A 20,253-nucleotide genomic window follows, 5' to 3' on the forward strand; every position below is an offset into this window, starting at 1 on the left:
CGGTGTAACTACGGCTCTGTGTGGGGCTGATTTACAGCTGATCTTGACTGACTACCAAGAAACAGTGTAAAGAAACCTGGGCTTTTTGATAACTGGGTTAGTGTAGATGTAGTTGACAATGTTCAGTTAAAGGTGCAGGCTACAAGAAGATAGCATTTGACATTTAAACGGATCACCTTTGCGCAGCTTAGGCTAAAGGCTGATTCATACTCGGCGCAACCTCGCTCATACTAGCTGGTCGCAAATGGCGCAAATGGTCACGTGTCCCAAAATTCCGCCACGCCCCCCTTCGCAAGCTAGAAAATCCTCGCGCGGCGCAAGGCCGCGCACACAACTTTTTTTCTGACTTTGCGCGCGCTCAACCGGAAACAGCTGACCAAGAAAAAGAAAAAATGAACACTGCAGAGACCGCGGTGACCGAGAGGGTGCGCCTCTACAAACATCTGTACGACACGTCTATGAAGTTACACTGGGACAACGTTTGACAAAGTTCGTCTTGTTGCAAAGGACGAACATTCCACCTTCTCTTCTGTTTTTGCCGCAGCCGCTTAGCTCTGAGATACATAAACAGTTCTACACCCAGAGTAAATTCATTCCGCATCAGATGTGCCAGCCTCTGCTGACGTGACACCACAGGTGGCGTTGTGTGTGCTTTCTTCGTGTGCTTTTCAGCTTGTTTCCTCAACAGTGACGCTCGCTGGTCTGGAGAGAACTGCAAATGTGACGCATTCTCGGCGCAAACTGCGCTTATGAGCTGAAGGAACTGTGAAGGGGCTGGCGCTTTCGATGACGTCATTAATGGTTCTCCAGCCAGAACAGTTGCGCGTTTGCGCCGAGTATGAATCAGCCTTAATAGTACTGACGCAGAGTCAGTCCATCATTCATGAAACACGCTAGATGTTTTTTGCTGGGCGATAAAAGTACGCTGTAAAGTTTAACAGCACCCCAAACTGCAGATTCCTAAATAACTAGTCATTTGAATAGATCTTTTCAACTATTTCAGGAAAAGAATAAAGTGTTAAAACCATACATGTATAAACGATTCAGACTTGAGTAGAAGTGCAAGTACTCTATCAAAAAAGTGACTTGAGTAGAAGTAGAAGTGCTCTTTAAGCACCGTACTTAAGTGGAAGTAGCCTATTAAAGTATTAAACATGTTTTGTACTTACGTATTGCAAGTAGTTTATTTTTAAAATTACTACTCAAGTACTGAAAGTAAAAGTAAAAGTATTGTGTAGTGTAGTTATTAAAGAAATCGGTCGAAAGTTTGAAAATCAAATTGTTTATATTATTCAAAATGTTTGGCTGTAACAGCAGTACAGCGGAATGTACAAGAGCACCTTTAAACATTGAGCTTAACTCTTTTGAACAAAATAATATGTATTGGCAAGTATGTCCCTACCCCCTTTAAAGCATCTCCCATCACTTCACACATTACACATTTTCTTTTCATCCTTGTCATTTTCTTTCAACTTGTTAAAAAAATCTCAAGGCCAGTTAGGCCACATACAAATACAAATGTCATGTAAAAACAAAAAGTGATTAGAACACCTGAAAACACTGGGCTTAACTCTTTGTGAACAAACAGATCAAGCATGTCCCCTCTCCATTTAAAGCATCCCTCCCCTCTCTTCCCTGCTTGTGCTTTTTTTTTTCTTTACAACTTTCCCCCTTCTTAAACTATGTGCATGCTTGTGTGTCTCTCTGTGTGTGTTTTTATATGCATATTTGCGTGTTTGTATGCGTGTGGGTGTGTTTGTGCATGAATGAGTGTACGTTTTTATGTGTGTGTGTGTGTGTGTGTGTGCGTTTATAATAACGAGTAACGATGCAGCACATAAAAATGTATCGGAGTAAAAGTACTAAACTCGTTGAAAATATGTACTGAAGTAAAAGTGGAAGTAGGAGAAAAAAATAATACTCCAGTAGAGTATAGATACAGCATTTTAGTACTTAAGTAGAGTAGTGAAGTAGTTTTACTTCGTTACTATACATCTCTGGTTAGAACCCTCACAAGGTCTAACTGTGGGACATTGGCTCGGATGCTGAATACCAGTCTAACAGTTTGTGTGTAATTTCATTGCATTTCAAACTTTCCACATCATGTTACACTATTTTGAGTCCAGGTGTGGGATGGTCAGATATTAAGAACAACGGGGAAAAACTAGGATTCTTTTAGCTTAGTCGACCCTCAACACGTAAATTAACTGATTTATATCCAATGTTGGTCCGTCCAGATAGCAAATTGATATTCTTTATTCAAAAGTCTCCCTATACCCAACTTATGAAATGAATCTATCATCTCTTTGATTGCTGTTTTAGACTGCATTTGGTGAACGTGCTAATTTGTATCCAGTCTAGTTTTTAAATTTGTCGAAAGGCATAGTTTGTCTTTGGTTATAAAATAATGGTAATAAAAAGTAGAATAAGATTGAAACACTGGTTATTGCTGCCATCATCTGCAGTGTATGGAATTTTTATGTGGGTTGGATATACAATTTAGGGTACATTTTCTGTGTCATGAAATGTTCGCACGAGTAGTAATTCAAAGATGTGAGAAATTAATCATTAGATGCAGAATATTTAATATTGTGTGGTTAATTTAACCCTCCTGCCCTCTTTTAGTTGGGGGGGGGGGGTTTATGGTTGATACTGGGGAGATTAACTCTAGGGGGTTATAAAGAGACACCCATCTTATCTTAGATATAGAACAGTGGAGCCTTATTTGTTCTTTGATGCTATATTCTGCCTTTGAATAAATATAAGGAAAGACAAAATCTGGATTTTGTCTTGTTATTATCTGAGTAGTCTTCTACTCACTTGATTAAAAAAAAAAATCCACTACAGTAGCTATTCCAGACTAGAACCGATTGTGTGCCGGTATTCTGTTTAAGATAAATACGTAGTTGTCTTAAATAAACCAAGGTGGGGAAATGGGGTTAAAGAATTTGGCTAGCGCCTTCAGCTTAAGTTGATTTAAGATCTACAAATTACTAGCACGTAAGATCAAGAAAAGTTGTTCATGTTCAAAATATTTTACAAATCAAGCTTAAGAATAATATAAGTATTGGTTTTAAGGTTACATTAATGTAAAATCTAAGAGCATACAAGAGTTTGGTGGGCATAAAGTGTACATTTATAAGGTCTTTATGCAAAACTAAAGCATGGAGTTTTAATTTCAGCTTAATCAATTCTTTCGTGAGGGCATAAACTATCATAAAAACAACACAAAACGGAGCTGAAGCAGTAACCAATGTTTTAAACAATTCAAGAAAGATTAGACTTTGATAATTTTTTATTATATTTAATTCTGAGTCTCCGGGAGATCAGTATGTTGTTTTTTTTTTGCATGCTCACTTGTTCCAGTATTTACTCATCAAATCGAACAACTCTCCATGTTTGAATCTTACATCAAAGTCATCTCAGTTGAGGTTATTGTGTTTTGATTTCAAATGAAGGATGGATTAAGCAGAGTCTGAAGTCTTTAAGGCTGAATGAACTCAGGCCTTGTTTGCTGGTTAACATCTTAAGTACACTTAGGTTATCTCCTAATACTACAATCAGACATTAAGTCGGATTCAGGTCCATTATTTTGGAATGTTGCAATATTAACATTATTTTATCAGGAATATATGTGAATTGGTTTATTGAAGCTTTTGAAGAGTAGAGTCTATTGTTATCCACTTTCACGTTTGACTTGGGACTATTCAAATGCTATATTCTACCTTTGAAAAAATATAAGGAATGTTATTATCTGAGTAGTCTTCTTACTCATTAGAAGTAGCCTGCCTGAAGAAGGCTGACAAATCTGTCTGGTTTAGTATTTGCTCTCAGATGAAGTTTCCCTGAGATTTAACACATAGAAAACTGTCAGCACTCCTGAAAACTTGTCGTTGTTTGTCTCTCGCTGTATGTGTGTGTGTGTGTGTGTGTGTGTGTGTTTGATTACCTTTATTAATAATAAATTGCATTGAATATAGCTAATTAAATGTTGAGTAAATGTTCTTTACACTGCTCAACTGGAGATTAACAGCAAAGTAACATAAAGTATGAGGGGTAACATAAGCCAGTTTATTGAGTCATTCTTGTCCGGTGCGGATGTAGATATACTGTTGGTGTGAGATTACATTAACAGCTCTTTGTGCTTCCTGTTTCAGGGGTTTTCTTGAATAATCTTTTTTTTTTTTTTTCAGGTTCCCGTGGACCCCTGCTGTGGAAACTCACACCTTGATTTGCCTCAATGCCATTTGAAACGTCTGACAGTCTCGTGTAAACTTTAACATATTAGCATTTAAACTATCTACAGCCTGTCTGCATTCCTATTAACCATTAAACCTTTTTATTTATAAAACACAGAGAAGCAGCATTTAGCTGTTATGCTGCAAACAGGTGGAACAAACTGCCAGTGGATATTAAACTTTCACCAAATGGAGACATTTTTTAAATCCAGGTTAAAAACATTACTTTTCTCATGTGTCTATGCATGGAATCTGCACGCTATATTTTAATTTATCTGGACATTTGCTTGTTTTTAAATTCACTTGAATTATTTTATTTGTTTCCCTTTATATTCTTTTATATATTTTAATGCTTCTTACACTCCCTGCTGAAATGCATCCCTTTTATTGTATTTTTATCTTGGGTTTCTAGGTTAGTATAGGTCTTAGATTAGCATAGGTTATTATGTGTATTATATGTTCAGTATAGCACAAGTAATTAACGTAAAATGTATATTTTATAGTATCTATATTGCCTGTTTATGTCATGAATTTCAGTGCCCGACCCTGTTGTTCTGTGTATCTGACAACAAAAGACTTGACTTGATTTGCTTTTATTTTACGTGAAGTACTTTGAATTGTTTTGTACACGAAATGTGTTATACAAATAAATTTGATTTGATTGTCAATACTGTTACTACTCAAACATATTGAACCCCCTAACACCCACCCCTAACCCCCACCACTGGCCACTTGTTATCGCTAACCCTTTGGTGTGAGCTAACCCTTTGATGTGACAGGACATACGGAGGTCAAAAGGTCACCTGTCATAAATCACACTTTTATTACCCCCCCATAAATCTTTTTTTGACTAAAAGTGTTCCTTATAATCTCTTAGGAGCCCACCTTACACCTGCCCACATAGGCAAGTCTGATAAACCTCAGTCACTAAATTGGTTCCACTTAATGCCTCGGCACCTGCATGGTTTCAGTGTCGTGTCTAATGAGAAATTGGCCTGACACGAATCCTACATCTATACTTTGAAACTCGGCCCTAGAAAAGAGACGGCTTTATCCTCAATACATTAGAAAATCGCAACATCCTATAGAAAATCTGCAGTGCATGCACTTGCACCTCAACAATTCACTACTAAGCCTACTAAGCAAAGCAGCTCACGTAGGCTATTAAAAGAAGCGTAGGCTACTGCAAGAATATCTATTGAGCGACTCAGTCAAAGCCTGCATTGAGCTCAAAACCGCGGAAACGCGTCCCCTTAAAGTCCAAGCAGAAAGCCGCGGACGCCTCATTTGCGCAAGTCTGTAACGTTAAGCTTTTTGATTTCTCACATGCACACATAAACACTTACACTCAAACACACGGAAGCACACACACACACATACACTAAGGCAAACCGAGCGCATTGGAAAATACAGAGAATTGCTGCAGTGGCTCGTACCTTTCACACAAGTGAACATCAGTGAAAAGATGAGATTCCAAAAAACAATTCCCGTCCTAATCCTCATCGTTTTGGCTTGAACAAAGTCCCCCCGACCACATCTAACGCATCTCCTGTTGAAAACGTCCCGTAGTTCAATAGATCCTTCGCAGTATCCGTCTTTGTAAATCCCCTTCATGTTCTCAACTACTACATGTAACCTAGAGCCTAATTTCTCTATCTGTTGGGTTGAAGTGGCTTCCCTTTCTCTGAGGAGAAACAGACAGAGCCTCCCACCGCGTTTATGTCAGCTGATAGAAGAGAAGTGAGCGAGACTGAATTTTAGGAGAGGACCACAGCAACCTGGACGTGGGCTCAACCATCTCTGCTGAGAGGGGCATCAAGTGTGTGGATGTCTGTTAGCGCGCTCTTGCATCCGCTGTTCAACATCTTTCGCTTTTATGCCCAATAAATCGGCTGAGGACAGAGTGGAGTCTTGCCTTCAGTTTGAAGGCTACCTTTATCGATCGGCAATCGAACCTGACAGAGTTAGGGAGAGAGAGAGCGAGAGAGAGAGAGAGAGAGAGAGAGAGACAGAGAGAGAGAAAGGTGCTGGTGCTGGTGAGGGGTGGGGGTGAGACGAGGGGGAGTGTCCTGTGTATGAGTTGTCTGATGTGTGGATAGCGAATCCTGAAGTAGGAACAGTGAGGTGTGGGTGGCAAGGAAACAGAGGAGGGGGGTGCGTCTGTATGGAAAGAATGTAAGTCCTGAGAAAGAAATGAATCCTGTTAATAACAGCATGTGGTTTATGTGTGCGTGTGTGTCAGGAGAGAAAGGAGACGTGGGAGTTAGATGAGACTTAGACAGGTAGCATCCCGTCCCGAAAGCTGATGAAAGAAATCAGCTTGGTTGGTAACCCCACCATAACTCTGATTTTCATTTTGAAGATGCGCACTCGCATAAAAGTCTGCCATACAACAAACACAAAAGCCAAGTGAAAATGAGCGAAGAGAAAGTTTGTGAAAGGAATTAATACTGCCTACGTTTCAATTAGAGGGAAACTTGTCGCAAAGCATTGCATGGCTAATTTCATGGCACAATTCAGATGCGCCTTGCTGGACTCGTGTTTTTTTGCCTTTTCCGAAAAATGCTTCATGTCACACACACCGACAGTGCTCCAACCTAAGCTAGCAGACAAGTAACCTGCTGTACATGTACGAAGCTGTCAACACATTGTTTACTGTCTCAACATTGCTTTGCTCATCAACAGCGCCGGCGCCACGGGGGGGCACTCGCGGGCATTGCCCCCCCATCCACGCCGGTGTGCCCCCCCCTGTTGCCCGGTGGGCCGGTCCACATCTGGGCCGGTGGCCTCCGATTTTTTATTTTATTTTTTTTAAATATACGATTTTTAAATGTATTTATCTAGTCTACATTTGCTAGCAGCCCGTTAATGGCCATGTGGCTCGTAATGTATTGTATATATTTTTTTTTGGGGGGGTGCACAGACCTTGCCTTTTCAGGACAAGTTCTGAAGCAGGTGCGTGTTACGATTGCGCCCCCTGCCCCCATCCCTCAAGTGGATCTGTCCATGCCGCCATTACAGGATCTCCGCAGATCCTTAAAAAGTATTAAAAAGTCTTAAATAAAAAATACGTTTTTTAAGCTCTTAAAATGTCTTAAATTTCGCCGATTTACGAAGAATGGCATTAAATTTCATCTGGGCGGAATAAAAGAAAGATATGTCTGGAGAGAGCTTTTGTGTGTGCGTGAGTACTTCCGGTGAAAACTTCCGGTGATTTGACAGCTAGCGCGTCAGGTTAGGGCCAGTGGCCGTACACAAAGGTTATAGCCGAGAAGAAAGATGATAATATAATGTAGCTAAAAAGACTAGCTTTCTTCAGTAGCCTAATGCTTACCGATTCAGCAAGCCTAGCAGCCTCGTTGCTAATGCTAGCCGCCGTAACGTTACCAACCATACCCGACGTCAAGGAGTTGGCTGAGCAGGGGCAAGATTATGGAGGGGCTGGCAGAGTTAACTTCATAATGGGTGAGTGCACGACGCTGAAGTTGGCATCCGATTCGCCAGCCTCCGATTCGCGCATTAAAGGGGTGGGCATAAAGGGCCATTTCACTGCTTTTTTGCATTTTGATCGACAAAAACAAGGTCCTGTATGGAAACTACAAAAGTTACACTGATCAAATCTGGATGGAATTATTCTAAAGAGGTTGTAGATTCATTAAAATCTTGTTTGGGATTTGTGAAACCTTTTTCTGATTTGTGAAAATACAGAACAGGGCCATTTCACTGCTTTTTTGGTATTCTGATCACCCTGAACTGGGTCCTGTATGGAAACTACATTACTTAGACAGCTCAAATCTGGATGGAATTATTCTAAAGAGGCTATAGATTCATTAAAACCTTGTTTGGGATTTGTGAAACCTTTTTCTGATTTGTGAAAATACAGAACAGGGCCATTTCACTGCTTTTTTGGTATTCTGATCACCCTGAACTGGGTCCTGTATGGAAACTACATTAGACTGCTCAAATCTTGATATAATTATTCTAAAGAGGCTATAGATTCATTAAAACCTTGTTTGGGATTTGTGAAACCTTTTTCTGATTTGTGAAAATACAGAACAGGGCCATTCACTGCTTTTTTGTTATTCTGATCACCCTGAACTGGGTCCTGTATGGAAACTACATTAGACTGCTCAAATCTTGATATAATTATTCTAAAGAGGCTATAGATTCATTAAAACCTTGTTTGGGATTTGTGAAACCTTTTTCTGATTTGTGAAAATACAGAACAGGGCCATTCACTGCTTTTTTGTTATTCTGATCACCCTGAACTGGGTCCTGTATGGAAACTACATTAGACTGCTCAAATCTTGATATAATTATTCTAAAGAGGCTATAGATTCATTAAAACCTTGTTTGGGATTTGTGAAACCTTTTTCTGATTTGTGAAAATACAGAACAGGGCCATTCACTGCTTTTTTGGTATTCTGATCACCCTGAACTGGATCCTGTATGGAAACTACATTACTTAGACAGCTCAAATCTGGATGAAATTATTCTAAAGAGGGTACAGGGTCTTTAAAACCTTGTTTGGGATTTGTGAAACCTTTTTCTGATTTGTGAAAATGCAGAATAGGGCCATTTCACTGCTTTTTTGGAATTCTGATCACCCTGAACTGGGTCCTGTATGGAAACTACATTACTTAGACAGCTCAAATCTGGATGGAATTATTCTAAAGAGGGTACAGAGTCTTTAAAACACATTTTATTATTTGTGAAAACTTTATTTGGTCATTGAAAATTCAAAAAGTTCCTCTGAGCTTTCTTTCTTCTTTTCATTTGGACACTCCAAAACCAGAACCTGTATGAAACATGATTAAATATGGGTTTAATCATTGATCACATGATATAAATGATATCAAACACACTTTAGAATTTGTGAAACCTTTCTTTGTCCCAAAATTCACAGACGTCCTCGCCTCTCCATGTTCATTTTAATTTCCATGAGGATCTCCTGTCTTTCACCACATAGGAAAAAGAAAAAGTTCATGCATTTTACGTCACTAACTACTTACAAGAGTCTTCTTCACTTGTTGACTTTATTCTCATGTTCTTTTATCTAGAAACAATGACTTCTCTCACCTTTCTTCCATCTGCCCGTGGTCAACCTCTGCCACCGATTCAATCCGTTTCATTTTTCTGACTACTTCCAGAGCCTTTATTGTTGCCTGCATCAGACATCCCATAGTCCAACCATTAATATGCCCTATTCTGTATTGGATGCTTTGATGAAATCTGCATCACACATTTATTGCTGTCATCTCATGAATCTTTCCACTAACATGTGCCATAATTTCAGACCCTGCTTGTCTTCTCCTGCTCCCATCATAGTCATCTTACCTCCCATCTGAGTGCAGACAGGACCTCCTTCATCCCTTTATTAACACTATCTTAGATGTCTGTAAAACAACTGTTCAACATTGTCTTTGCCTTGCAGCCCTTTAGCCTATTTGTGAATGTGATAACCTGCCATTGTAATAATGAGATTAAAAACTGTCTATTTGGCTAAAGTTTGTTTCCAGTTGCCATTTTACAAGACACGTCAAGAAAATAAAAATTTATTTTATTTGACATATTTAATGTAAAATAATGGGTGGTTAAGACCAACAGTAATCATTAGGTTGTGCTTACATGATTTAGAATACTGTCCATGGACATATGTATCTGTTAGGATGGCCATGTAGCAGATGGATACGCAAGGTAGGAGGCTTGAGGCAGAGGTAGTGATGAACCAACCGGGTGTTTTATTCACCAACATTTATCAATCAATCAATCAATCAATCAATCAATTTTATTTACAAGGCACATTTTAAATAAACGCAAAGGTTACCAAAGTTCTGTACATTAAAATAAACACAATAAAAACATAAAACAAAACTTTGCACATAAAATAAACAATCTAGACGGTGGTAAAAGCCAAAGAAAAGAGGTGTGTTTTAAGACGACTTTTAAAACAGGACAAGGAAGGGGCCTGCCTAATGTGCAGCGGCAGCTCATTCCAGAGCCTAGGGGCAGCAACAGAAAATGCTCGGTCCCCCCTGAGCTTCCGCCTTGTTTTAGGAACCCTCAGGAGCAGCTGATCAGCTGACCTGAGGGATCGACTGGGTGCGTAGGGCTGCAGAAGCTCAGAGAGGTACACTGGTGCAAGGCCATTCATGGTTTTAAAAGCAAATAAAAGAATTTTAAAATGAATTCTAAAATGGACGGGAAACCAATGGAGAGATGCTAAAATCGGCGTAATGTGCTCAAATTTCCTAGTGTCAGTTAAAAGTCGTGCAGCTGCATTTTGTACCAGTTGAAGGCGTGCGATTTACATCAATCATACACTTTAACATGGACACATACTGTGGTCCTAGCAGCATTAGTAGCAACAGGACCAACTCTCACTGGTACAACTGGCAGCCTTATATCCTACTCTGGCTCCACCAACCAAACCCCTGGAGGATTCCTGCTCCTCCCATTACACATCCCCATAACAACAACACACAAAAACCTTAAAATACATTTACCCTCTATTATAAAATCAATCAATTCCTAGCATGTCTAAACAAAAGTACCAAATCTACCAAAGACTTCCCCTAACTGATTCTGGTGCACTCCCCCCTACACTAATCAGCACATGGTACGACCCGGAACCTTCAAACGCTGCAGACTGAATGTAGGGACTCTTTTGACTGAGCACCCTGGAGAGGAGACATAGGTGAATGACTTTACACACAAATTTCAGAATTCACAATTCCAAACAGCATAGTCACCTCACAGTTTATCACATCCTTTAGCTACACGTATCCTTATCACAGAGCATTTCAGGCTACTAACTGACTGGATGTTTCCCTTTACAGGCCTGGTCCCCCCTCACTCCCCGCTGAGGGCAACACAAGACCTGCACACCCACTTGTTGTTAATATACACATTCAATAAAACATTTGACAATTTATTTGTGCCACATTATTAAAAATACTACTCATGTGACCTCAAAGACCAAAAGTCAGAATGAAGATTACCTTCATTACAGTAGCCCATTTTTCCGTTGTAATTTATTTTACTCTACTCTGGAGCCACGACAACACTACACATTTTTAACTGATCAAACTACACACTGTACTATCTATATTACAACAACTTAACAAGAAGTTTATTTCTCACTGGCAACCACTTGAAGATATGAAGAAATAGTTTAACCCAAAAGACATCTTCAACATTCCAGAAAGACAATCTTGATTAAGTAAATGTATTTCAACCTTACATTCACAAATTGTCTTGTCTGGTATAGGGTTAACTCTAACAGCAAAATGTAATGTTTAATATCCAATTCATCAGTGCACATAACACATAATGGCAAAATACTACGGGTTTGATAGACGATATAATCAGGAAGTTGTGGTACAGTATCTAAGATAGTGTTAATGAAGGGATGAAGGAGGTCCTGTCTGCACTCAGATGGGAGGTAAGATGACTATGATGGGAGCAGGAGAAGACAAGCAGGGTCTGAAATTATGGCACATGTTAGTGGAAAGATTAATGAGATGACAGCAATAAATGTGTGATGCAGATTTCATCAAAGCATCCAATACAGAATAGGGCATATTAATGGTTGGACTATGGGATGTCTGATGCAGGCAACAATAAAGGCTCTGGAAGTAGTCAGAAAAATGAAACGGATTGAATCGGTGGCAGAGGTTGACCACGGGCAGATGGAAGAAAGGTGAGAGAAGTCATTGTTTCTAGATAAAAGAACATGAGAATAAAGTCAACAAGTGAAGAAGACTCTTGTAAGTAGTTAGTGACGTAAAATGCATGAACTTTTTCTTTTTCCTATGTGGTGAAAGACAGGAGATCCTCATGGAAATTAAAATGAACATGGAGAGGCGAGGACTTCTGTGAATTTTGGGACAAAGAAAGGTTTCACAAATTCTAAAGTGTGTTTGATATCATTTATATCATGTGATCAATGATTAAACCCATATTTAATCATGTTTCATACAGGTTCTGGTTTTGGAGTGTCCAAATGAAAAGAAGAAAGAAAGCTCAGAGGAACTTTTTGAATTTTCAATGACCAAATAAAGTTTTCACAAATAATAAAATGTGTTTTAATTAATCTATAGCCTCTTTAGAATAATTCCATCCAGATTTGAGCTGTCTAAGTAATGTAGTTTCCATACAGGACCCAGTTCAGGGTGATCAGAATACCAAAAAAGCAGTGAAATGGCCCTATTCTGCATTTTCACAAATCAGAAAAAGGTTTCACAAATCCCAAACAAGATTTTAATGAATCTACAACCTCTTTAGAATAATTCCATCCAGATTTGAGCAGTGTAACTATTGTAGTTTCCATACAGGACCTTGTTTTGGTCGATCAAAATGCAAAAAAGCAGTGAAATGGCCCTTTATGCCCACCCCTTTAATGCGCGAATCGGAGGCTGGCGAATCGGATGCCAACTTCAGCGTCGTGGTGAGTGCAGGTTTCATTCACTTGTTTTCATTCTTTCACAGGATTGATTCACTTCATTGGTTTATCCGATTGCTGGCCGCCGAGCCATTATGTGTCTGGGTTTGTGTAGGTTACTGATCATGGTTGTTAGCAGTCGATAGTCAGGTTGTGTGTGTATTTTTTCTATGGGTACATGCCATGGACTGAGCGGTCTGTGCTCGTTTTTTATTTTTATTTAATTAGATTGGAGATACTAATTAATACTGAGAGGGGGGGCTGGTCCCGGGGAAATTGCCAGGGCCGATTTTTTTTCCCAGTCCGACCCTGAACTACATGTTCAAATACGTTCTGATGTCGGCTCAACGCCAGTCTGAATTCACTGTGGCCGTGCGTGGGCGTTGCTGTTGTTGTTGCGCTCCTGTTTGCTCGTTGTGTGTATATTAGTATTAATGGCGACTAGAAAGGGGCAAACGTGATCTGGGCTTTGTGTTCAATTTATGCACCGATGATTATACAGAGTGGATGAAACTGTGCAGGCTTCGAGATGTCTCCGAATGCCTACTTTAAAGGAAGCGTGATGTGTTTGCCAGGGCTGCCTAAACGAGTTGCCAACCGTCCCTTGAAATAATGGAATCGTCACGTATTTAGTAACAAAAGGACAGTTCCTTATTGGGCTGAAACGGGGCCCACAATTCGGTTAAAATGCAGAAAATTGCGTCTAAGAAATACCAAATTTTCTGGGGGAGGACCCCCAGACCCCCCCGCTAGGGGACCCCCCCTACTTATTTAAATGCCCGTCCAATAGCTTGTCTCTGCCGCCGGGTCTGCTCATCAAGCTAAGATATTTCATTTAAGGTTGGGTAGGGGATCTTTTTCTGGAACATTTTTTTACATATTGCTTGAAATACTCTTTACACCCCCATTGCAAACAATTAATTAAAAGTTTTGACATTAATATGAAAAGTTTTAGTGGCCTCTAGAACGTACAATCTAGGAAAAACACTATCCAATCATTGTGAACGGACCGTTAACAATGATTGGATACTGATGCCGTCTATCAAACTGCAATCTGCTCCTCCCTCCCCCTCCTCAGCTGAGTGAAGCTGACACCCCACCCACGTGAAAAATTCAAGCAAATAGATTGATTGGTTAGTGCTCCGTTTGTGCTGGTTTGTGCCGTTAAAATTTTCGTATGTGCTGCTTTGGTTTCTGAGATATTAAAGATTATTTTTTAGGTCATCCAAAGGTCACCATCCCCCCATATTACTCCAAAACAAACCAAAGTAGTCTACTTTTTTAGTGCTCCGTTTGTGCAGGTTTGTGCCGTTAAAACGGGTGTTTGAGCTGCTTTCGTCTCCGAGTTACGTTTTACTTTCAGTTGATCACATGATTTCACTATATTGATCAGGAGCAGGGGCGTCTGTAGCTTGAGCAAACATTCGGGGCTGTAGCCCAGACATGAAAATAATTTTTAAGGGGGGTCAGGGGGGTTTTCCCCCGGGATTTTTTTTTTAAAAAAGGGGGTGTTAAAATGAAAATTTAACACAGTTCATGACCAGCTGCTTAACATGTTGAATGCCGAACTGTGAATGTTGGCATTCATGTTTTGATAAAATGCCGAGATCCATATATCCAAATGCTGACACTGTGTCTTTGTTAGCCTAAACGGTGCGTTCACACCAAACGCAATGCGAATATTCGCACCGCCTTCATCGCGTGATCGTTGCCGCAGGTGTAAATTAAATTCCATCGCCTCAAACGCCTCTTTCGCGCGAGTAAAAAACGAGTAAATAGCTCAAGGGGCTATCCATGGCTAATCGCGTCTTTGTACCTGCTGTGGCAGTCGAGATTCGTCTGAAACGCACACGCCGTCGTGTCTGGATCAGTGACATCATCCGGTGGTGCATTCAGCTCGGATAATTTCATCGCCTTCTCCAGGAGTTGCGTCTGGATGACGGCCGCCTCCAGCGGCACCCCAGGCCCACCAGGACCCAGCCCGACGACCCGCTCGGGAGGACCGGCGCCTGCAGCCGGCGTCCCGCCGAGAGATCACGGCACCGATCCTCCCGAGCAGGCCACCAAACTGGGTCCCGGCGAGCCCGAAACACCGCTGGGAGCGGCCGCCACGGGAGGATCGGTGCCGTGATCTCTCGGCGGGACGCCGGCTGCAGGCGCTCCGCAGCTGGGCCGAGAGATCGCGGCGCCGGTCCTCCATGAGTTCCGTCTGGATGACGGCCGCCTCCAGCGGCACCCCAGGCCCACCAGGACCCAGCCCGACGACCCGCTCGGGAGGACCGGCGCCGCGATCTCTCGGCAGGACACCATGCCACAGGCCCCCGCAGCTGAAACGGAGCCGCGGCCCAGCTGCGGAGCGCCTGCAGCCGGCGTCCCGCCGAGAGATCACGGTACCGATCCTCCCGTGGCGGCCGCTTCCAGCGGTGTTTCGGGCTCGCCGGGACCCAGTTTGGTGGCCTGCTCGGGAGGATCGGTACCGTGATCTCTCGGCGGGACGCCGGCTGTAGGCGCTCCGCAGCTGGGCCGCGGCTCCGTTTCAGCTGCGGGGCGCCTGTGGCATGGTGTCCTGCCAAGAGATCGCGGCGCCGGTCCTCCCGAGCGGGTCGTCGGGCTGGGTCCTGGTGGGCCTGGGGTGCTCCTGGAGAAGGCGGTGATTTAATTTTTTTATTTTATTTTGTCAGGGACCATGTGCAAAGTACATTAATTACAAAGTAAAGAGATGACCTGCACCAGATTGTAGCTTTGAAGCTAATTTCCATGTGCAGTCCCATCTGCATGTCACAGACAGCGCCTGTCCATCTGTCTCCACGTCACTGTCGTCCAGAATCTCAACGCTGATAGGCTGTCTGGCACGAATATTTCGCCAAAGTTGGATTTTTTGAACTCGCGCGAATCGCATATTTTCACTCGCGCGGCGGCCACCGCACCGCCTCACCGCGCCTCAGAATCCTGCGGTCTGAGCTGGTTACAAAGTTGCATGATGACAGCAGCGCCGCGGTAGTCACCGCTCAAAGTGTGGTCCCGTGACGGAGCTCTCCTTCTTTTTCTTCTTCTTCGTTCTTCTTCTTATTATTATTATACATATTTTTCTTTATGTCAGTCCAGAGAGATTCGGGGCTGAAGCCCGGAGATTCGGGGCTGAAGCCCCGAATGACCAGGTCTCTCGACGCGCATGATCAGGAGGCAATGAATTTCATCTGCTGCAGGTTGTAGTCATTCTGTTTGGTTCCAGTAAGTTCTTTTCGCCAATTTAGTCAGTGGGAAGTTGTCGGATATGTTGCTAACGCAGGAGAGAACAGAATTAACACATATAACCCTTGAGTGACATTCAGTGAAGGTAATTCCTTGCCAACCATCAATAAACTAAATAAAAAAATACTGACTCCGTAAAATACATATAACTTCATTATTAGGCTAATGTCACTGTTATTTGCAGAAAGGGATTTTAAAAAACAAACTTGCTACCTTCTATTCTCTCCTCCGTTAGCAACATATCCGACAACTTCCTACTGACTGAATTTTAACGGCACAAACCTGCACAAACGGAGCACTAACCGATCAATCTATTTGCTTGAATTTTTCACGTGGGTGGGGTGTCAGCTTCACTCAGCTGACAACTTCCCACTGACTAAATTGGCGAAAAGAACTTACTGGAACAAAACAGAACGACCTGCAGCAGATGAAATTCATTGCCTCCTGATCAATATAGTGAAATCATGTGATCAACTGAAAGTAAAACGTAACTCGGAGACGAAAGCAGCTCAAACGCCCGTTTTAACGGCACAAACCTACACAAACGGAGCACTAAAAAAGTAGACCACTCTGGTTTGTTTTGGAGTAATATGGGGGGATGGTGACGTCATAGGCCGAAATTATAATTCATGATATCTCAGAGACGAAAGCAGCACAAACGAAAATTTTAACGGCACAAACCTGCACAAACGGAGCACTAAAAAAGTAGACTACTTTGGTTTGTTTTGGAGTAATATGGGGGGATGGTGACCTTTGGATGACCTAAAAAATAATCTTTAATATCTCAGAAACCAAAGCAGCACATACGAAAATTTTAACGGCACAAACCTGCACAAACGGAGCACTAACCGATCAATCTATTTGCTTGAATTTTTCACGTGGGTGGGGTGTCAGCTTCACTCAGCTCCCCTCCTCCCCCCCCCCCGTGCGCGTACCCTGCTCCGTGAACGAATTACGCGTCCAGAAGCTTGGCAGGAAGCTAAACTAGAGCCAGCTTGGCTAGTACCTAGCATTATTAAACGTATAGTTATCATATACTAAATACTAAATACTAAATACGGCAACGATCGATGCTTGCTGTCAGAACAGCGCTCGTGCACCTTCGTGCTCGTGCGCGTTCATGTACTCTAGAGGCGTGCCTTCGGGGGAAAGTGAAGAAAAGGGTTGGGACTTTTTACCTCTGTATTTTCAAAATGCAGCTTCGCTGGACTCAAAATCCAGGATCTCCTGCCCTACCTTTAAGAAGCTCCCAGTTTCCCATTTTGCAAAGACTTCGTTCACAATCACTTAAACTTTGTAAGATAGCAACTATAGGCTAAAGTAAACTCTTTACCTACCACAAACGTGAATCCGGATTAAACAGCCAATATCCTTCATCAAATCCGACATAGTTATCCGTTTTATCCAACAAGTTTGTAGGGGAATTTGGCGGCACTGAAGTTCCCACTGGCTAGATGGGCGGAGTAATATATTTCTTAAACCCTTTGAGTCATTATGCTACGTAGGGGCCTACAGTGATTCTGATTGGTAGAATGTGCTCGAGAGTTCGGGGGCGGCGGGCTTAGCTGAGGGCAGACCAGGCATCTGCCCATAGATCTAACGTTAGCAGCCACACTGGAGGTAGGCTAGGCTATATATTTCAGCGAAAATAAAAACAGATTCCACTCGCAAAGTCCGTCACAAGCCACAATATGGTGTAATACGATTCCCACCGTGATTGAAATTGAAATAAATATTTTATCTATAATTTATAATTATCTATCTATAAAAGAAAGGTTGGGGTTTGGAAGGCGCTGAAATATGATCTACAGTTCTAATTAGGACCCCCACCAATATCTACACTACACTGGTTTCGCCCTTGGTTGGAATAGTCACTTCGCGCAGTTTTTCGCGGTTCTTCGCGTCGTTCTTTCAACTTAAATATCTCGATCATCCTGCCCAGAGAGAGTCCGGCGCACAAATGGATAAACACCGCCAACAAGGAGCTAGAATGAACGCCATGGGGTGTGAACTCTTTCATCACCTGCCGTGCTTCATGGAGTCAAAAAGCAAAAGTTTCCAGCCCTGGAGGGATTACATGGGACTGTCGGACACATTAAGAGAGATGCTGGGTCGGAACACGGCTGCCGAGTCCTCCCTGCCAGTGTGTAAAACTCTTTGTTCGCAGCCTGATGATTTGAGCAAAGCGTTGATGTCAGTGCGCATTAACTCAGTCTGTAAAACTGACCTGGGCGCAGGCGAGGCGTCAGTTTTCCACCGGAAACCCCTGCTGCCAGACTTCATGGCTCCAAAGCACCCAGCTGATCATTTTCGCGCCGCACCAGATTATGTCGGTGCTGATGTTACCCGCGCAGTGAATTTCAAGCCTGTACTAAGACCGACGAGTTCTCGGGGAGGAAAGTATCTCAAGAGGACCTGCCACTTCAAGACTCCCGAGCCGCCAGCGTTGCCTCCTCCTCCTCCTCCTCCTCCTCCGCCGCCTCCTCCTCCTCCTCCTCCTCCTCCTCCTGAGCGCATGCTGTGCAATTTTTGCAAGCACAACGGGGAGTCTGAGCTGGTGTACGGATCCCACTGGCTGAAGAACCAGGCAGGAGATGTTTTATGTCCCTACCTGGGGCAGTACGTGTGTCCTCTGTGCGGAGCCACGGGGGCCAAAGCTCACACAAAGCGCTTCTGTCCCAAGGTGGACAGCGCGTACGTCTCCGTGTACGCCAGGTCCAGACGCTGAAGCAACAAGAAGACCCTGCACGGAAGTCAGCATCCCTTTTTATTGAGTGTATTCTATTATTTGGCATAAGTGTGGTTTTTACTTTTGTGTGGTGTTTGCTTTCCTCTTCATTTGCATGCTTTGGCACGTTTTCTAAAGCTGATTGGTGTTTTTTATGTTATGTTTGGGAGGTTACAATAGATAATAGATGGAAGACAATATAAGTTACAATAGATATACCTACTTTTAAAAGTCGCCGACTCGTATTTCCCGGTAATGCATTGAAGGATTACACTTATCAAACCTTTTGTAAGATTTACAGTCATCAGTAATAACTTTACTAACGCATGTTAACGTCATGTGACCATTTTAATCTTTTAATATGAGTGTCTTCCTCTTGTTCTGAGGTGTTTGAGGCATTGTTTTTCAAGTGTATTTTATTTTGAGGCTCTTCTGAAAAGCCATTGAGTGCTTTATGAAAAAAAAGTGAAGATTTCTGTGTGACTCTTCTCGTGTGCTTAAAAATGATAAATGTCTAAATTGGCTAAATCTGTGCTTGCATTCTGATCACTCTCCATGTATTTGTCTCTTATGTGACAGTAAGCGAGTCATGAACAGATTAGGCTCCGGATGAATCACTGCAAACAGATTATTGATCTAACAAACACACAAAGCTTTATTCAGGAACAACAAAACCACTCAGTTGAAAACATTGGAGCTGGAAATTAAACCTAGAGTGAAAACCTGTCAATAGTTGGATGTATAATGGTTTTCAACACTTTTTTTTTTAAACCCACGGGGTAACAGTTACTGATGGGATTTTCGGCTCTTTTTCGAGATTCGGCTCTAATGGCTCTTCTTACTGTGGAGAGCCGGCTCTTTCGGCTCCCAAACGGCTCCCCATATATATATTTTTTACATAATTAATTAATAGCTTAAACCTAATTTTATAACATTTTGTTTCATTATTGACATTGTTAAGCACTTATGATGAGTAAAAATGTGGCATAACAATGCTTTATAAATAAAAGTTTGATTATAACCAATTAAATTATCACAAAATAGCACCACTTCCACAAAAATAACTTAAAATAAATTAAACAGTTATAAATACAAACAAGCTTGACACAGGACAGCAGAGGAAAGGAAAAAAGTGGACAAACTTTTTTTCAGTGTTTCCCGTCACCTTATTAATTGAAAGCTGCGTGTGATTGGTCAGATGTGTGGAGCACACGCTTGACATGAGGGCAGTGGAGACGACTGAGGAAAAAAACTCCGTCTAGCACTGGCAGAAGCAGAGCAAAACCGCAAGGAGGGGGAGAGGGAGGGAGAGGGAGAGGGAGAGGGAGAGGGGAGAGACACGATGTGGGGAAAAAACTGTCGGCTCTGTGGCACTTGCAGAGCACAAGTGCAACGACAGGGAGGCGGAGAGATACTGAAAGAAAAAAAAGGCTCCCAAATAGGATCCCAAAAGGCTCCCATTGTGGAGCCGGTTCCTGTCGTTCACTTGAAAGAGCCGGCTCTTAGAGCCGGATCGTTCGCGACCGACACATCACTAGTAACAGTAGGATCAGGACAGTTTGAAAGAAATCCTCAACGTACGGAGCTTCTTG

At 42.2% G+C, this 20,253-nt stretch overlaps 1 protein-coding gene across 1 annotated transcript; it reads left to right on the top strand.

Moving 5' to 3' along the window:
- Positions 1 to 17,923: 17,923 nt before the first annotated feature.
- Positions 17,924 to 18,680, top strand: LOC142391963 (nanos homolog 3-like). The gene is made up of 2 exons (XM_075478158.1): positions 17,924 to 18,301; positions 18,422 to 18,680. The coding sequence occupies exons 1-2, from the start codon at positions 17,924 to 17,926 to the stop codon at positions 18,659 to 18,661; spliced, it is 618 nt and encodes a 205-aa protein (XP_075334273.1). The 3' UTR covers positions 18,662 to 18,680.
- Positions 18,681 to 20,253: the final 1,573 nt, after the last annotated feature.

This window comes from Odontesthes bonariensis, chromosome 11 (assembly GCF_027942865.1).
Source record: "Odontesthes bonariensis isolate fOdoBon6 chromosome 11, fOdoBon6.hap1, whole genome shotgun sequence".
Taxonomy (NCBI): Eukaryota; Metazoa; Chordata; class Actinopteri; order Atheriniformes; family Atherinopsidae; genus Odontesthes; species Odontesthes bonariensis.